Source organism: Seriola lalandi, unplaced genomic scaffold (assembly GCF_002814215.2).
Source record: "Seriola lalandi dorsalis isolate HSWRI2012SDOR001 ecotype SW California unplaced genomic scaffold, Sedor1 jcf7180002049685, whole genome shotgun sequence".
In the NCBI taxonomy this organism is placed as follows: domain Eukaryota; kingdom Metazoa; phylum Chordata; class Actinopteri; order Carangiformes; family Carangidae; genus Seriola; species Seriola lalandi.
Genome location: NW_019520238.1, coordinates 33862 through 54387, shown reverse-complemented (window position 1 = coordinate 54387; position 20526 = coordinate 33862). Strand labels below are relative to the sequence as shown.

At 38.9% G+C, this 20526-nt stretch overlaps 1 protein-coding gene across 1 annotated transcript in view; it reads right to left on the bottom strand.

Moving 5' to 3' along the window:
• The window catches only part of osbpl6 (oxysterol binding protein-like 6), a 38389-nt gene extending 21226 nt beyond the window's left edge, over nt 1-17163 (bottom strand). The window contains exons 1-3 of the mRNA XM_087171531.1: nt 16905-17163; nt 8411-8660; nt 6899-7044 (exon numbers count right to left, since the gene is read on the bottom strand). Coding sequence (XP_087027657.1) covers nt 6899-7044; nt 8411-8557 — 293 coding nt within the window. The 5' untranslated portion in view covers nt 8558-8660; nt 16905-17163. The remainder of the gene's footprint in view (nt 1-6898; nt 7045-8410; nt 8661-16904) is intronic.
• Nucleotides 17164-20526: the final 3363 nt, after the last annotated feature.

Here is a 20526-nt window from a genome sequence, read left to right as displayed (position 1 = left end):
AGGGACAGCAGGGTCAGGCAGGGACAGGTTAGGCATCACACCGTCGGCCCCGATGGGTGGGTGTGAGTGACACCAGGAATCATGGGATCACAGCTTTGATGCAAGCAAAGGATCATCACCCTCCTGATGCCCTGACATGATCCATTCACTGTCTTTCAGTTCAGCAAGTTATTTTTTGTGAGCAAGTTCGTTATTGTTTTTACTGACATGCTCATTGTCTTGGTAAACAAAAAAATTAGTTAGTATTTTAATAAATGTGTTTTTTATGGTCTTGGCTTACCAAACATGGTTACACTTTACTGTAAGCTCCCCTATTTAGCTGTATATTTGTAAACAACTATAACTCCTCCTGCGGACACCCATGAGTGGAGGCTGGTGCATAAACAGATAATGTATGATAATATAGTACAACACAGTTTTAACAATGTAAAATATGTCCTCATAGGAGAAGTTCTAATCGCTGACAAATATTGTACATTAATAAACACAACACTTTTTTAGCTGCATACAACTTCATTATAGCATGTTTTAAACCATCTATCAAATGTTTGCATATTGCTTATTTACATCAAGTCAAGAGTTGTAATGGCATTTTCTTTCAAATGGTATTCGTTCACAAAGGATTTGTTTTGTATAGTCTTAGTTAACTAAAAGATTTTTTTGTGTTCGTGGGTAACCGTATTTTGTTTTGTTTGGTCTTTTTATTTGGAATTCTGGTCCATTACTAAATAGTCGTGAATGAAGAATGAGAGTCTCTGGTGATAGAATAATATTCACAAATACAGCTTGATCTTTAATGAAAAATTAATTTCCATTGGAATATTGTATTTATCCGCAGACAACAACACTGGAGATGCACAGATTTTTGATGGATTACCTTAAAAAAATCCTCTGACTACTGTTATTTCTTAAATCAAGAACAGGCCTGTATCTCGGTTAGTAATTCTACATTTCCCAGAATGCCTATAATAGCCATAAAAACATATTGTCCTTGACCAGCTTCTTACTATGAGTGACGGGTACCTACATAAACAATGTTTTCTGCCAGAGTTAGAAAGGTGAGAGTTATTTTGCAGGAGAGATTTCTGCCTCTATGTTGTTATTGGTGTGAAGTGGGTGGGACTCAGCTGGAAAAAGGTTTTGTCACGTACTTAGTGCACCAATCAGGATTCAGCAACCTTTATCAACAACTGCTGCAGTTGTATTTAGTCGTGTCCTGTGTGCTAAACGTGTAGCTGTAAAGAGCAACCGTGACATCAATAGAGCATGTCCTCTCACTGCATTGCCTTACAGTCTGCAAAATGTCGTTGTAAAAGCCTTAAACATTGTCTACTCTCTGTAGAAAGACCTGAACATGACATAGTCATTTCTTTTTACAAAATGGAACACATTTAAATGTAATATCCTTGAAGTAGGTCAAATTTTTAATTTCATACTTGAATCAGTAGAGGCAGAGCCTTTAAGGCAAAATCCACAATTTAACATGCACAAGCTTCTCTGGAAAACCAAGTAATAGCCTGTGTCTCTTCACCGCACAGTGTGATGCTGCTATCTTCAAGACAGCTCTTTGGGTGTGCGTGACGACACCCGACCTTGGTTTGCAGGACATTTAACAAAAGGAGACAACAGCTTGTTTAATCTAATGGCCAGGCGAACAGATCTGTCCGGTAATGAGGTCATGTTTCTCCACCGACGGCAGCCCCGTTCTTTCAGTGGCCCTGTGCTACTAGGGAAGTGGAGGAGATCAACTTCATTAGCAAAAATGTGCCTCACCGTTCAAAGCAATCATATCGTAAAAGGCAGCGGTCCTCTCGTTAGACTCAAAGCAATTAGCTCATTATCAACTGAAAAACTCAACTCTGTAATGTTGCCTGTGAAATGATCAAAACATCAACAGCTTCTTCTTTTAGAACACAGCAGCCTCACACACACACATGACGGGCATCCTCTCCGACAAGCATCCAGCAGCACATGAGAAACTCTCAATAAAGACTTCCTGTGTGTTATCTGAAGCATTACAAACAGACTTTCAACTGACTCTAAATTGATAGATCAATACTACACTAAATAAAGAATGGCTTGTAGCTTGCAAATATTGCAATTCAATGCACTTTCCTGCGTATCCTTTTAAGATCCAAACCAATCAACAATGTAAATCAACAAATTCCCCATGAGGAACAGTCCACACAACCTCTGGCTCTACATATAGTAAACAACACAGAATTAGAGATTTATATGGAAATTACTGCTACAGCCAAAGAGTTTGCTTTTGTTATTTGACCCTGAAAATAGAGCGGAATTAAACCAAAGTGATTTCCTGCACTCTGCCCACATTCATTGATCTCGCTGCGGAATAATTTAAAGCTCCCTCTTGGTGATCTTACCTCTTTAATGAAGGATCTTGTGGCAGACTCAGAGTGGAGCCGTCTGCTTTTCTGTGTCAAGATTTAAAAAGATTTGTTCCAAGAGCCTGTTTGTTTGATATGGATAAAATTGACTTGATTTAGGTTTTTGTCCTGGATCATTTTTTTTCTCACCTTTTCTTTTCCAGGTCTAGTTAGATGCCAGTACATTAACAGGGAAAGGACTTGAATAATCTGATCATCAACTAAATCAATCTTACAGTCTAACTGTGTCACTTTCATAGGCCAAGTCTTCCGGGATCCATCACCTGCAGTGACACCCAGCAGTGTAGCACAACAGACCTTTTGATGCTGCAATGAATCAAACTATTACAGTTAAGGTCTTCCTGAGCAGGATAAAGGACAAACACTCCTAGGGGATACCTTAGGCTAAATCAGTACTATAAATATCACTACAACAGCCCACTTCTGATGACAAGTTTCTCCTACACATCCTGCTTCCCCCATAGACTCTGACAGTCTACACTGCTACCCAACCCAACCACATTCGAATTTAATTATTTCAGTTTATTTCCTCCTTAGTGTATTCAGGCCCCTACAAAACATAATGATGTAATAAAAAGAGTGATAAAATAATGAAATCAACTTAATCATTTACATTTTCATGGGAGTTTTAAATTTTAAAGGGCTTACATAATCACTGATCAGCAAACACAAAAAAATGAAATAAAATAATGGCTAGAAAATTTAATTGTTCAACTGAACAACATTCAGTCACAGTTTAGAGAGGACAACTACAGACGCCAAGAACAGCCCTATTTGCAATCATTTTACTTTATCCCATAATTTTGAGATCGCATTTTGACTATCTTGTTATCTTGGGAAAACAAACTCATTTTCTTGTAGCATGGAGTTCATTATCTTGTCCCAGAAAAACAACAGGGATTACAGGATAAATATCTTCACTTTACTTTAAAGTTTTATTTGTGATAATGAGCTAATTATTCCATTATCTTGAGAACAAATGATTTATTGGATAATCAAGAAAATAATCAATAATCATTAGCTGCAGCTCTAGCTTTGAGAAACTGTGTTATCTTAAAATAGGAATTAACTTGTGATCTCAAGATTAGGGATAAAATAAAATGATTGCTACTACGGCCATATTCGTCTTCCATAGATGAGACTCATCGGTCAACATTGATAAACTCCTAACTTCATGTGACACAAACATAAAGCTTACAACCTTTTAAGAGCCCACGATGCCTTTTCAACAGTTCTGTAAAGAGCATCTGCGAGCACGCATTATAGATATTACCAAAATTTTTGTCTACAATAGTAACAGTGTGTGACATAGTGGGAGTACAAACTTATGACTCCATAACTATGTGTTGCCCACAAAAACACCACTGAACTATTAATAATTAAAAATGCAGAACACAGTATGCTGCTGTATCTCCTGCTGTAGTTACACAATGCAAGAAGATACTGTGCACGAGTATGACACTGTAGTCCCTGACAGAAAAACTGTAACATGTTCCCACATCCTCTTTCACAATCACCTGTGAGCACTGATATTTCAGAAGCTAATAACCACAGAGGAACTGTTGTTGGGGATGGATTTCACTGCAGTGTCTGGCTGGCTCAGCACTAAAGCTTAGAGTAGGAGAGTGGGCTGCCACATGGATGAGAAGCTAACACTCTGAGAGACTGCGTCTAAGCACAGTCTAATGCACTGTGTAAACACCACACATTCAGTTAGAGATGTGCAGTCCACACGTGTGACCTGCTGTGCTGTAGGTGAGATAGGATTAATTCAACGTCCACTTACTTACTTTTGGACCTTGAATTAAATTTTTTTGTCGAATGAAAAGGATGTGTTGGGGCTCAGGTGTTTGGCACAGGAAACAATCATATTCAAACCTAACAACAACAAAAAAAAAGTGGAGAAGCAGGAGAAGATCATCTAAAGACAAACGACAAATGATTCATCTGTGTTTTTATATATAGTAGCACACTCAAACTGCTTTATAAAAAAGTACAGTTTACATGCTGTGATGAGAGCGGCCAAATCCTGTTTTTTCATGGGTGTGTTTTTCCCATCTAGATTTTGGATCAATAATAAATCCCTATAGAAAATAACTTGGGTCTCATTCTGACTCTGACTCCAGCACGTTCTATCCATGCTTTCTCCCAAAGGCGTTAAGCTGGTTTATGTCATGGGGAAGATCATGGCAAAACTTCAGTTGAAACCAGAAATATTCATGGCAGGGTTGGCACCACTTGCAGAGACTGTGCCAAACGTGTCTATGATCTTATAAAAATCACTCTGTTCTCTGTCAAGATCATCTCCTCTGCTTCTGAGTTGGTCTGCTGTGTGCTGAAGAAAATTATATTAACAGATATGTCAAACCAGCACATCAGATACATACACTATGATAACCTGGTCACGGAATCAATAAATTACATTTTCTTATTTACATTTTCTTAGAAAGACATCTATACAGGAGAGAGAAGATACGGAGTCCTTTTTCATCTGCAGTAACATCAGTATATTCTGGTCATTACCATGAGAACAGCCACTATCTGATCTAATAGCAACTGATAATCACATCATTGACTTCCACGCTCTCATATATCAAAGGGATCTTTCTTAAATATTTAACACAAACACTGCATCTGATTCCATCTGTCCCTCCTACTATCTCTAAACCGAAAATGTCTTTTATCTAACCAGGAAATGACAAGCAGCAAGACAGAAAAGTGGATATTTGTGGCGACATCTTGACTCATTGTGTAACGTCTTAATGCACAAACTTTAAGTGTGTGTGTGGGTTAGTGTGTGAGTGTCTGTGCTTACTGCAGGTGAAGCCTCTAATTGCTCTCATGAGGGTCTCCAGACTGAACAGTAGTTGTCAGCAGAGGAGAAAGTGACACATATTGATTTGAAAATGGGGGCTGGATCTCATTAAGGCCTTTCCCCCCCAAACAAAATGCCACGCTCTCATTTTTCCTCAAAAACTGAGGCCCAGCCAAGCTAGCTAAGGTCTTTTCTCAGTGTCTGCTGTGCTTCCTCAGGAAGTCCCTCGAGATGACGCACTCTACACTGTATTCTCTACATAGTATCACTGAAAACTCCCTCCACAAAATACCCCAAGCAGATAGTGATGTGGCATAATGCTGTCATGAGGGTCCACAACTAAGGTTTATGCATAACTTTGCACAATGTCAATAAAGTCCAGAGACGCTCTCTGCTGCAGACCTCACTCATCAGCCATGTTTATAAAATCACCTCTATAATAATAATTTAATTAAAGTTCATTCTTGACCTTGGAAACAACAGTTGAAAAAACAGCCACAGGCTCATCACATGATCTTCATCAACAGATGGAGTCATCAGGAAGATTGTGATACAACTGAAAGCTCTAGAACACCTACTAAATGGACCTTGTAGTAAGACTGTTTTTTCAACTGCTGTCTCCAAGGTCAAAAATATCAACTTTTATGACAAAATGTGTGAAAGGACCCTAAAATGCTAAAGTAAAATGGAAATTCAAACTGCAAATTTTTCATGACAAATGGTGAAACTACACCTGATGAGGAAGATGGTGTCAGGCAATCAAAAGCTCCAGAACAGCTACTAAAAGGACCTTGCAGTGAGATTGTTTTGTCAACCAAAATAAAATCCACTTTTGAGCGATCCACTGAAATCTGAGGAATCGCAACTACTCCCCACCACAGTCAGTTTCACTCAGAAATATGTCACATTATGGTAGCTAAGGATACTTTTACTTACGTTGCACCGTGACTTTAAAGTCGGCATCTCTTCAAATGAGCTTAGAAATATGCAGGTAGCATAAGCCCTTTCCTTGTGCATTTTTTATCATGCTTGTGAGCTAAACCCCTGAGACAGCTCAAGAGAATAGAAGATGATTTGTAAGACTATATGTGGTTTTGAGTGATACACCTGCCTCTGTGATCGTTACATCAGCCTGGATCACCCACAGACGGGCACATCACTGCATCATTTAGTGAACACTGTTAAATCATGAAACAAAACAGCTGCAACGATCAAGAGCTAATTCCCAATTAAATTCTTGTCGTGCTGCTGATTCCCTCTATACACCGCTGACTATCTTGAGGTCTTGATCAGGCAGGTGTAAAGAATTAAGGGGATCTACAGGACAAAGACTTAATTTGTTGCTATCTTTACAGTTACCCTTTTTGGCAAAACACATTAAACACATTAAAAGAGATGAATAAGAAAAGAAGTGCTCATAGATAACCTCTCTTTGAGATGAACTTGGCTTTAAGATTATGAAGCGTCAGGGAAATGAAATGCTGAACCCCTCCACCCGTGAAGGCTTTGTTAGCAAAAGCAAGCGGGCGACATTAAAGAATGGAACAATGAACAGAAGGGTTGGAGGGGTTAACTGTCTGCCTCATCGAGCAGTGGCCCTTCCACTGTGCTTTTCAAACAGGCCCCGTCTCAAACCAGTTCCCTTTTTCTCCTCTGAGAGCCATCTCCCGCGGACACAAGCTGGGCTCCGACACAGCATACCAGAGCGTGCCACATGTTCAGTGGAGCACCAAGCCTCCGCCTGTCCCTCATGAAACATTCATGAACCAGTGCCGACGGAAAAGCTGTGATGTCAGAGATTCCAGTTTCGGTGTCCTGTTTCTGCGTGGCCACAGTGACACAGCAGCTCAGTGAGGTAATGAGGGCCGGGGCTTCAGATGGCTTACTGCAGAGGTTAGACTTAAAGACTTGTCCTGTGAACTGTGAAATACGATTATATATCATTGTTTACCATGTCTCTGCAAGGTTTTTATTTACTAACCAGGCAATTAGGGCTGCTCTCTTTTACCTGATTAGTCAGCTCATCAGTCAATAAGGTCTTTTAGGGTTTAGACTCAATTAGTTTTTTTTTTTGTTCCAGGACTTTTCCCGGGAATCAACTATTAATCATTAGTCATTAGCAGTGGAGATTGTTCTGTCTGCCTAAATTCATCTGCAAAGCAGAAATAGAGAAACAATTCGACAGATTTAACTAACCACTTAGTCAAAATAATCCTACGCATATAAAGATGGGAAGACACTTCAGTGATTAAGTCTAATTATAACCATGAATTGGTTGCTTCCGGCTAATTTTCGCATTGCATTCTGCCAGAGTGGTTGTCGACGTTGTTTGACGCACGGTTTGAGGGGGTTCATGACGCCTGATTAACTGCCTACATGGTGTGGCTGCTGTAGGCTTAGAAATATTAATATCAATATTTGCCTTCTTTCTTCTTACAATACAATAATACGAAACTCTTTTTAAAAAAGCAGCGTTTAGTTGGGGACTCAGGCCGCAGGTTTCGGACGTCTCTGAGACGGTTAACGGTTCCACAAAAGATTTCCCATCTAAATTTCCCAGATAGTTTGATTTAAATAGTTGACTGAGACTGGACTAAACCACCAAACAGTATATAAAGTTGTTAAAACGAAATTGCACCTGTACCAGGCATAACACTAAATTGCAGCTTGAATTGATGGATCAGTGTTAGCAATCCAATAATGTAATATATGACAACAGTCACAGGAGCCAAGTACTTTTACTTTTAATGCTTTTAATCGCCTTTTTGTTGATAATACTTTTACTTTACTTCCAGGACTTGGTTTATTTTTACATTGCTATATTGGTACTTTTACTTAGAAAAGCTTTTGAGTACTACTTTCACCAGTGGCCATATGTTGTGACCATGCAGAAACGCCAATTTAAAATGTGTTTTGTGAGTTAACAAAACATGCAAGATTAGAGCATTCTCCAGAGCATTAGTCAACAAAGAAGCTGATTTTACAAAAATCCTAATTATAGTTTGACTATTTTTCAATCTGCCTTTTTTTATGTATAAACTGTCCTACTGACAGAGGACTGCAGCAACTGGAAATAATGTTCACTTCTCCTCTTATTACCTCTGCTCAAGTTACCTTCACTCAAAGTGCTGCCATCCCTAGAAACTATCTCAAGATGGATTTTTTCCTCCTGTGGCCTGAAAATTACCTGCCGGCTGTCGCGCTGGGAAGAAGAAGAGGAGGAGGCGCTCTTGTGGACCGGTGTGGAGGTCTTGTTGATTGGCGTGGCGCTCCTGTCTTCAGAGCTCATGGTGCGGCCGTGAGGGCCTCGCTGGTAATGTTGGTGGTAAGACATGGTGGGGACCGACCAGTCGGCTCTGTGGACCTCCCTCAGCACTGGATCACGCAGATCAGGAGCATCCTCTGACACGTCCTCACGCTCACTGCTTGCTGTTCATCTGAAAAACAAAAGTCAGGAATTTTATCGTCGCAATACTGTTGTTGTTTATACCAAACACTGAGCCACACTACAACCGATCAAACACCACTTAGCCTGTTTATTCCTGTTAGAAATGAGTGCCTGGGCCTTTTCCCAGGCTTTAAGAACTGTCCTCCATCAATTTCAGTATGTTCATCTAACTCACAGATGCTCAGTAGAGACACCCTGAGCTGTTCTTTGAAGCATGGGGTCTTTAAGATTCTTTCATTACATGTGCATTACCGGATAAACCTTTCATTATGTTTGCTATGAGACTGGTGCCACTCAGGATTACTCAACACACTGCATTTAGCAGAGGTATGCACCAAATGATCTCCAACCCAAACGGAATCTATTTTAGGGCCGCAACTAACAATTATTTTGATTATCGATTAATCTGCTGGTTACTTTTTGACAGCCCAAGGTGACATCGTCAAATGTTGTTTTCTTCTGACCAACGGTTCAAAACCCAGAGATATTCAGTTTACTCTCATCCACATCAAAGAAAAGCAGGAAATCCTCCCGTTTGAGAAGCTGAAACCCGAGAAATTGTGGCATTTTTTCAATATTTTTGCTTGATTACTGAAATGGTTAAATGATAATCAAAACGGTTGTGGATTATTTTTCTGTTGATCAAAAAATCAATGAACTAATCGCATCAGCTCTAACCTTGAGCCTCTAACCGTATCCATCCACTTACTGCAGTTCAACGGAAAAACAGTACATCTTTGTACATCAAGGCATTGAACTGTGTTTTCAATTAGGAAATGTGGCGGATCACAATGTCAATTTATGACTGTAGTCACTGCCTGCACTGCAGAAGATTGATATCATCCCACAGGACTGCATAAATCCTTAAACATCCACTTACCACTGTGATAATGATGGTAATTAGCGAGGATACCAAATCGATACTAGAAAGAATCAACAGCTCTACTTGTTGGGTCACAAACCAGTTAAAACTAACTTATACCAGCTAAAACACGAGTAAAGAAGAACATCCTCTGGTTTAAATATGAAAATTCAGTCTGTACTTGCAGGGCCACGATTTGATTAAATACTTGATTTAAAATGTCTGGTTAACCTTACGTTCACATAGCGACGGGGAGTGCTCGTTTTCATCATTAGTCATGGCACTGTGTTGCTCCATGCCGACACCTATAACACTGCCTGCCGTGGCGCTGTGTAATTGTCTGAGCTCTCAGGAGGTCTCACCACTGATAAAACATACATCGATTGCAAGATTGTAGAAAACAAACCCTGCTCAATTTAGAAACTGAGACACTTGGTGAGATACTGAGAATGTTATTGCACCTTTACACCTGGACAAATAACAACATTTCTGATCAAATATCTCAATATTGATCATGTATATTTTGGGGATAAGATTCCGAGGATGCAGTATTTAAACACATGTTGAGAGGCAGAAATTAGTAAAGTGGAAGTGGATATAATGAACACATAGTAAGAGACGTTCGAGGGTCATTTCCCTCGGCTAGAACAGTCTGATAAACACAGAAAACTGTATCACATAATGTGAAATATCTGGTTTATAGAGCTCATCAACAATAAATCATGTATGAGGAAAAGCATTGTTGCACTGATGTGGTCTATTAACCTTGATCACAAAATAGTAAAGTGCTGGCAGGAAAAGCAGTATTTTCAGCCTTTGTGTGGTTACTATGTAAAAATATGGTTAAATCTGAAACAATGTATTGATTAATCTGTTAGTTGATTAACATAAAATGAATCAATCGACTCCACGATTGATTGTTTTAAGTCATATTTTAACGAAATTCTAAACATACCCTTACAGCTTCTCATTTTTTTTGTCTCTTGGGATACTAAACCAAATATCTTTGAAATTTGGACTTTGTCAGAAAAAATGCAGTGTGATAACACTACCTTGGGCTTTAGGAAGTTTTGATGCCCATTTTGACATTTTCTGAGGATTTATATTAATAAATCACCCGATAAATAAATAAAAGAAAACTAGAAGGGCACTCAGAGTGCAAGGCCAGTGTCAAACACCAGACTTCAGTCAAAAAAAATTCTAATTTCAACATTCAAATTCATAGTAAATAATCTTCATGTGCCCCAAAATTTAATGGGTTTCTCCCATGCCCCATCCCTCTGCATAGTTCAGCGCAAATTGGTTCAGTAATTTTTGAGTAATCCTGCTGAGAAATAAACAGACATGGGTGAAAATATAATATCATCATTAGTTGTAACCCTACTTATGGTAACCAAATTCACTAACAACATCAAGTCTCATATCAGGTCACAATATTATATTGCATGTATTGTAAGTTCTAAATGCTGTTTTGACATTTTATCATTACTGTCATTATTATTTGTTCTTATTATCATTTTTATTATTAATATGGAACTAGATGAAACACAGAACACTGTTAAGCGGTGCAGGATTTCAACATCTCAGACTGTTTTTGTTTGTGGCTATTGTATACAACTTCAGAGCCCCCTGTGGTTTTAGCTACAGGATGTGTCTGTTAGGCTCTCCCATGTGTCTGGGAAACTCCCTGAGTCCACGGGGGAGCTCTGCACACTTCAGCAGTATGCACTCTCATGTGCAATGGTGCAGTATACTCACACACACTATCATCTATAATTCAGATCCTTTGACAACGTCATCATCCCTGCCCTGTCTTAAGCCAACTAGGATCTAAGCTACTGTAAGACAAGGTGCTAAGTCCATTCAGATAGTGTATGCCTCTTAGCCTATTTAATAGATCCACTCTCCTTGACCTAATAAGGAAGCAGAAGTGGGGAGTACCTTCAGTGTAAACTAGACTATTTTAACACACAGTAAGTCTCTGCATGTAGAGGGTATAGTTGATGTTCACTGTACATTAAAGACATAAAGAGCCAAAAATCAGCACATGAAAATGACAGAATGATACCAAAACAGATGATATAAAGCTCCTGTAAGCAAGAGTGAAGTGAAAACTTGTAACTATGACTATTAAAAATTATTACTTTTTCTCTTCATTGTGCACACATTAAAACTGAATCAAAACAATTTCCCTATCTGACTAAACAGGACAATTATTCTAAGCCCATAAGTCTTCATGTAGATAGTAACTGCTGTGAGCAACACAGAGGTTTTGTAGTGTAAACCAACAGTTCGAAATGTCTTTCAGTTGACAAGCGGATGAAAGTGCCAGTTTCTTAAAATTTGACAGAGCCACATAGAGCTGTCGGTTTGACTCCTGCTCAGGCAGACAGCAGTGCCGCTCCATATGAAGCCAGTCACCATGTTGGGGAACGTCCGCCCAGGACTTGATTAGCCATGAGCTTAATCTTCTAAATCCAGTCACCATGATTATGGTCCTCTAAGCAGGAGAACAAGGCATGCACTGCTATGAGGAAGCTACAACAACACTTTGTGAAGACCTGGCCAAGACCCCGAGACCATGTGAAACCAAACACTATGCTGTCTTTACAAAATTGTGGTTTTTAAATGAGTATGTGTGTGTTTTGGTGTAAATAAAACATACAGTGTCAGTCCAGCAAGGTCTGATTCCACCCCGTTACAATGGGCTGATTTCAGGATCACACACTTGTTAGATGAAATGTACTGTAAAAAATTAAAAATGTTCGACATTACTGGATAGGATGTGTAACTCTTTTTTTCTACAAATGTAGTATTATTAATTTGTTTTGTCTGCTGCTACTGGAGATGTGAGCCCTCAAGCTCCAATCCAGAGAACAGATTATTCAAAACATGATATCCAATATGACACATATATTACACAGTGGTTCCCCTCAATGATGATATTTCAAATGATTTTAGTTGTACAAATCAAACAGAATATTCCAATATTATGTAGAGATGCACGTGCACATTTTCTGAAAGTCTGCGGTTCAGATATACTGTGGCTGCATATACTACAGGACAAAGAGGAGCCTTCAGTTAAGAAAAGCAACAATGACACTAGTATGTAACAGACTGGGAACAGGAGCCTTCTGTCGACACTCTTATAATGCCTCAAGTTGGACTAAAATGCCACCAGACTTGAGCAACTTCACCACATTCACTGCTACAATGAGGCTGAGCTGTCTTAACATGCTATCGCTATCAAATTTAGGTTACCCATCAGACACAACTGATCCACAATACAAATGTGGTTAAATCTTAATTTGGAAATAAACAGCAAAAAGAAACGAAAAAGGAAATTGTTGTCAACACCGCTCTAGTTTTAGGTTCCAACCTGGGTTAGGGTTGCAACAGCTACGGAGAAAGTGTGGCGAAGCATGGTATTTAAGTACAAATGAGTGGTATTGCAAAAGCATTTGTGTGATACTGTAAAACTAGAGTGACTAGTTTGTATAGGGCCACTGTACTTTTTGATTTATTTTCATGAATAAATATGTTTCAAAAATATCCCCCTCTGATTTTCTCACAAATCCCTCCTTGTTTATATGTACCACATACAGTATATGTACCACATACACCACATACAGTATATATATACACACACACACACACTATCACATACACTAACACATACTTATAAAACTGCATTTCTGCAACATGTAGCCTCTTTGTTTGTGCTGATGAATTACACACTATAAATAATTATTTATGGAAATGTGATCCTCTGCCCAATTTCCTCCTAACAGTTTAAAGTTAGCAGTTGTGTGGCATCACTTCCATGAAAGGTCTAGATGTTCAAAAGAAGACTTTCACTTCCCTTTCCCATCCATTTCCTTCAAACCAAAACACACTCTGAGCTCAACCACACACATAAAACAAGTTCTGTCTGTCTAATTTCATGCTCCAGAAAAGCAACCAGATTTATATAGAGGGGTTTTCTGAATCAAAAGTAATGATGAAAACTGTCAGAGAGAGGTCTTGGAAAGAAAATGATTTGACCTCTGACTGGTGCCATCATCTGATTATGTACCATGGAATGTTTTTTGGTTTTTTTTTGTTGTTGTTAAATTTAACATTCAAGGCCACACATTCATACAAACTTCATTAAACTAGACTCTGGAGACTCTTAAAACAAGCTGAGTAAACAGCTCTAATGATTGGGCATTAACAAGAGATGAGGTCTTCATTTGTGACTCTTCTATTGTCTATATTAGCAGCATATTTGCGACATAAAGCCAATTTACAGATTGGTCATTATTATTACATCATTAAGGATATTTTTTATTGTCTTGTGAAGGAAAAATAAAGGGTTTTTGTTGTTTGTTCTTATCGCTGAAAAGTGTGTGTTTGTAGTCATTGAGACCTGATGGAGTAGATCCACTGACACCCATTTATTTAGTCTTTGCTCCTTTTGTTGGCTGATTCCACAGTAGAATAAATAATTATAAAGTGTCCAAATCTCCTTCTGTTTCACAGCAGCAACTGAGCAAATTAAAAGATTAATGGCATTATACTGTAATCTGGTATTTTAGATTAAATTTCACTGGTTGTATTGTATTGTAATAAAGAGTTGGTTAGGTGTTTGAGGTTTAGTAGTTCATTATATTTGTGTCGATTGAACACAAAAAACACTGGATGTTGAGGTCAATTTTTGGGATATGTAGTTCTTTTAATTTAGGATTGGTGAGTACATTTCATGGCCCAAGAAATATGATCACAGATACAGTTACAGTGCCTGTGATCATGTGAATTATTTAGGTGAATTAGCCTACTTTGTGATGACCTTTATGAAGGTTCATTCACCTGCAATAATGACAGTCTGCTCTACTGAAATGTCTTTGAACGAGATGCTAAATTCCCACAGGCTCCGGGGCTTTTTGTAGCTGAATATGTGCTGTGACTTTGGTGGGGGGTGGTGAGTGAAAAGTCAAATTTTTCCCTCAGGGATCAATAAAGTATCACAAATAAAGCAGTGACTATCATCTTTCCTGATGTGGGTCAAGCCAAGAAGAGCGAAGCAGAGCTGTCTAGAGAGAGGTATAGAGGACCCAAGTAATCCCTCGATCTGTGTGCCCTGCTCTGTGAGATCTGAGAGGGGTGAGGAAAATAAACTTAAGATTTAGACACCCAGTATGTCGAGCAGCACCGCAGGACCCCAAGCCAAACAAACCGATGAAAAATAAGAAGGAGAGAAGGTGAATCAGTGATCACTTTGCTGCTGCTTGTGCACATTATACCACACAAACGTTAATGTCATCACTCCTCACAAAACATGTAATATGATGAAGAATGATGGTAGCTGTTTCTTGATAGGAGAGGAAAGACATTTACGTTTGTGTTGTCACCACATCCAAACCACCCACAATATCGCATTATCGACCAGCACTCCAACCAAGTTTGCTGATGTGATCTCCCCGCTCTGTTGCATAATTAAAGTGGGCCAACAAAAGCAGACTCATGTCCCAAGATTATATTACAGGGTCTTTGAGGACAGCCATTGTCTGAATTTACAACTGGCTCATAATGCATATCGATCAGCACAGCAGTGTTTTTACCATTTACCTGGGTATACAATAGCAGGCTAAATGGACGACATCTTGAAGCAGCGAGCATCTTTAAAATAGACCTGTCTTTTTTCTTCTTTAAAAAAAACAAAAAAACAACAACACCAACTGGACAGAGCCAGTTTATCCTGCGCTGCACACATTACATCATCTAGGTAGAGGTGGGTATCACACTGCAATACTTTTGAAGTACTGCTTGACCTGTGCCCATATTGGAAACTGTCAGGACCTGAAAGTTGGCGCTGAAGATCCAGTCAATTGTTGCCCGGTGTAAAACCTAATTTCTTAACTTTTTATTGTACTTTATTTTTGTGTCAAGACAACACAAAATTTTTTTTTGATGCTTGGCTTACTATGTTAAGTGGTTAAAGACATTTTTGAAGAAAGCCTGTTTATATTCAGCCCATAAAAGTGGGCTATAACATTAAGTATCATTTTGGTATTGCAACTCAAAACCAGATATCAGGTTATAGATTAGTGTGTATAATGTTGTAATGACACCAAGTACTTTACCACCAGAAAACTTAGGAACCAAAAACTAATCATACTTATAACAGAGAGAGAACAAATTACATGCTGGTGATTATAGAGAACCAATCATTTAAGCAAATGAAGGGGACAGCTATAGATGAGTCATGTGCCTTAAAACCATATATTAGTTATTGAATCTATCAGCTAATTAAATGCCTAAAAATTATTATTATTATTATTATTATTATTATATTATTACTATGTGCTTTCCTCCTTACTGGAAACATGAATGACATGACATGACATGATGAAAAAAAGACAATCTGAATCCAGTATTTTGAGAATCAAAGTGAGGCTGGCCTCTGCTTTATCCCCTCTCCCTTTATGAAAGAAGCTCTGCAAAGATTTCGTCTAAATGGGACGGGGACACCTTCAGGAGGAGGTTTCTTCAGGCCGGGCCAAGAAATATATCAGAAAATCAATCATCACTGCTGATCAAAGCAATATCCATTCAAGAGAGCATTGCCAGTGATAAACCACAAATGCATTCAGCTTTCCAGTCCCCTCTGCTGCTCTTTAATTTATGTGAATCGGTGCTATTTTAAACAACTGCAAAGTCACTGGCTGACCTTCAGTTTGGAAACCAGGCAGAGTGATATTGTGGAGCAATCTTTTAAGTGACAGAAGTTGGCTAACTTTCAATTAGTTGGTATGTCAACATTGTCATCATAATGGGTGAGATATAAAGAAGATTATGAGTGGAGGTCACGTCAATCAATATACCTCTAATATATGGTGACAGCTATCTATTGGGACGGTGGGAGAAGCCATGAAGCTCAGTTAAAAGGTGAAAATGTCAGTGACGCATTACGTCTCCATCTTCAAAGTCAGGTACAGAGTTGGCTGCCTGGCTGTTTCAATACCCCCACTACAGCATCCATGTTTTTTTTGTTTTTTTTAGGAGGGGGGTCCTAGATCAGGATGATGTCCCCGTGATGTTGGGACACGCAATGTTTGGATGCATGTATCCCTGTGTCAGCCTAGCAGCAGCTAGCTAAGTCAGCGGTGGCTATGTGCTCATGTCTGACTGGTCCTCGGTGATTCACTCAGGATGCAAATACAAAAGATGAGATGCTGGGGTCTCAGTCTGAGCGGCTGATTAAAGCACCAAAGCAGCGGCTCTGCGCGTTCGTTTAACGTAGCAGTGTTATGACACAGTAGTTGCCTCTGTATAAGCAAAACTGGCGCTGTGGTTGTCTTTAAAGAGAGAGAGGAGAGCTCATTGCCTTACCACAGCTGCGGAGTGATGACCATGTCTTTACAGTTCTTGGCGCAGGAAACAATTGAGGGGGTCTCCCTTGACTGGGCAGAGATTCCCAGCTTCTCAGAGACAAGCGGCTTCCATAGGGGTCCACATCCAATATATCTATTTCTTCTTATCACAGACGTTTGCTGTACGGAGGCTAGAACATTGTGGAAAGTCGAAAAAGTGCTGTGTTTGCCTGTTTCCTTGAATGCGGGCTGTGATGCTCGGCTCAGCTCAGCTGCACTCCGGTCGCTCCTCCCTGCAGCAAGATTGGCTTTGAGCGGGAAGAAATCACCGGAATGGATCAAACACGAGCGGACAGTGGCTGATCACAAAACACGGTAATGGAGTCACACAGACCTCGGACTCGGAACAGCAAACTTTAGGTCCATCCCACACAGCAAAGACGGGGTCATACCAACCGGGCAAAGCGGGTAACTGCCCAGTGGCCCCCACGACTCCCCTGGTGGAAAAAATATAAGTTATTGTATCTCAAATATATTGACATTTTATACCGTTACCGACATTGCAAATATACTAACAAAGAATTGTAACATCTGTATATACATAAAAGTATAGCATTTTACCAATTTTCACAATAAAACTTTTAACACACTTTCAAACAAACAAACAAACAAACAAATAAAATAAACATACATAAATAAAAAAATACATTTTTTGGCGTATTATAATTAATAGAAATCTCCCTATAATTCCATGATACTGTCGATCATAACACACCGCTTAGAGACATGGGTAGGACTAAACTATAAAGATTGTGAAAAAAAACAAAGAAAATTCACTATATTTAAATAAATGACTTTATCTAATTAATTAATTAATTAAAACTGCCAATCCATTTTCTGTCAGCTGACTAATTGATTAATCAAATAATTATTTCAGCTCAAGAGCACTGGTCCTTTAGTCCACTAGAAGGTTAATATAGCCATTGGAAGAGCCCAGGAGATCTCCCTTTACCTCAAGGCATTATGCCTACTTGTTGTTGCCTTATCAGAGAATATTATGACACAGACGATGATGAATTCAGCGCTCCATACGTCACAGATTACATAAGGACCTTTGGGGTGAAATATGGGCCAATGCTGCCTCTGCAGACACACTATTTTTGATGTTATTAACAGTGAAAACTGATTCAGTGAATGTGAATGTTTCCTGTAAGAATATCATCACCCGGCTCAGATGCTTTTAGCTGCTCTTTGCTGCTTTTACCTTTTTGTTTTAGGCCATGTATAACTGTATCGTTGCCTGGCAACGGCTTTCACCAACCCATCCTAACAGTTAATGAACAGCAAACAAGCACTTAGATCCAGTGGTGCAATGTAACTATGTGGATGCGCAGATTGATGTGATGATGTATCTTGTGCTCAGTGGGATGGTAATGAATATTCCCTGCATAGTTCAGTTGCTGATCATCCTTGGTCACATCCACAAACCCTGCTTTCATTTTTTTTTTTTTTTTGTTGAACCTTGTTGAAGGTCAGAAGTCTTTCAATATTTTGGATTAAAATATTTTCATTTGAACTTTAAGGTGAATGTCAGTGAATGGACTTCAATGGACTCCTCTGATTTGTACAAAGTTCACACATGTTTTTGTATGACTATTGTTGTACCTATTTTTTTGCAAATAAAGAGTTATACATTTAAAAAGTAATTAAGAGGATGTAGTACAATCTGAGGTATTTTACTTGAGCATGGATACTTAATACTTTCTATCCCACCACAGTTCAGATGGAAACATTTTTACTTTTTACCTCTGTACATTTATTTTACATCTACCTGCTTTGCATTTTAAGATCTTACATCTTACATCTCTGTATCCTCCAAAGGGGATTCATTGTCCTGCTCAATATCTGCATAATTCCCACAGGACTCCTTCTAAACTGAAACGTATTCCTAAGGGACTTCTTTAAAAACATTTTTTGAAAGGGATTAGTTTATAATTTATGATGCATATATTAAACTAACCAACATCATATATACCAGATAAAATTAGTTTATTAATTAAATTACTAGTTGCACATAATTCATCAATAACAATATAGTTTGTAATGTACTTGTAATGCAGTACTTTTACACTGTTGCATTGCTACTTCTGTATAGTTGATGGACCAAACCAGATCTAAATGTACTGGACTTAGTGTACATTAAGCAGGTGCACTTGAATAGAGTGGGATATCCATGTTGGTTTCCGTCTGTGAGGTCTGCCATGTTAACACTAACTAATTGTCAATAACCATCACATTATCAAAACTGCAGATAGTCACTTTTTGAATGGACAGAAAGATGGAATAAAATCGATCCAGCTACCAACTTAGCTGCTTTGCGTAGTCATAGTTAACTTAACAGGCTGTGGAGACTTGACAACAGGGGGGAGGCGAATGCAGCATCGAGGTAAATATTTGAGTGTAGCAATAAGATTACCTCTAACTGAGTGTCCAGTTGCTTTCAAATACAGAAGCAGCAAGTGAAAGAAAAATTATACCACAGTCAGTGAAAGCAGGATGCACATACTTATCCTGTTATACTGAATAAGGAAAAGCAAGCAGGTCAGTGATATGGGAGACAGTTACTAGTCACTGAATGCTTGAATAACCAAAGTATGTGATGGTTTGTTGCTCATTAGTATGTGGTACTCCGGTGGCAGGGTATTTTGGAAACCTGTACAGTGCCAGGGGTTTTTCACACAGTGAGGTTTATAGGGAAGGTTTTAAGTTTAAAAGTAACTTGAGAGGTAGTCATAAACTCTTCTCATCTGTCGGTGCCTGTCTCAGAAACGGTTGAATATCAAATTTCATGGCTGGCATACCCACTGTGAACTCAGACATGCTCCAATTTAAGCTTTCCCCTCTCTCACAGCTTGTCATTTCCAGAATAGCCCTTGTTATGATTGAACATTTTCATTTTAAGCCTTTCTGTCACAGGAACTGTATGAATCCTGTGTGGGAAGAAATCGGTAAAAGTGTGTGGGAAGGCAAAAGACAGTCTATGAATTACAAGTCCGTAAGTTAACTTTTAGTGTCATTACCTTTTCGGCTGTTTGTTCCAGCAGTATGAAGTGACACATAGCCTACTTTGTTATTTGATGTTATGTATTACAGTGGAAATGCGAGTGAAAACTTGTCCTGACACTGGTAGAGAGATTAAGTGTTACTTCAGTCAAATCCCATTTTTAATATAATTTTTTATGATTATGTTGATATCCGACAATAGAAAAAACAAGGTATGTTACGCTGCGACACTTATATTGTCACTGTGACATGAATCAAATGACAGTCTTTACAATAATTTTGTGGCCATGCTGGTAACAGAAGAAATAGGATAAGTCAGTGACAATTAATAGGATGATATTAAGCGTCATTGAAGCCATAGTGATCCCCTCCCCAGTGGTTTAGGAAACCTTCCAGCATTTGTTCATTGTTTCTGTGTTGTTCAGTGAGTGGTGGGCTGTAACGATACCAGAGAGAAGCCGTTAATGAGGCAGGTGTGAAGGTCTTACCAAAGATCCTCTACTGTCTCTGGTCTTACATGTGTCATGTGTACATTGCATGATGAAACAGGTCAGATGACTGATGACGTCTGACGGGAG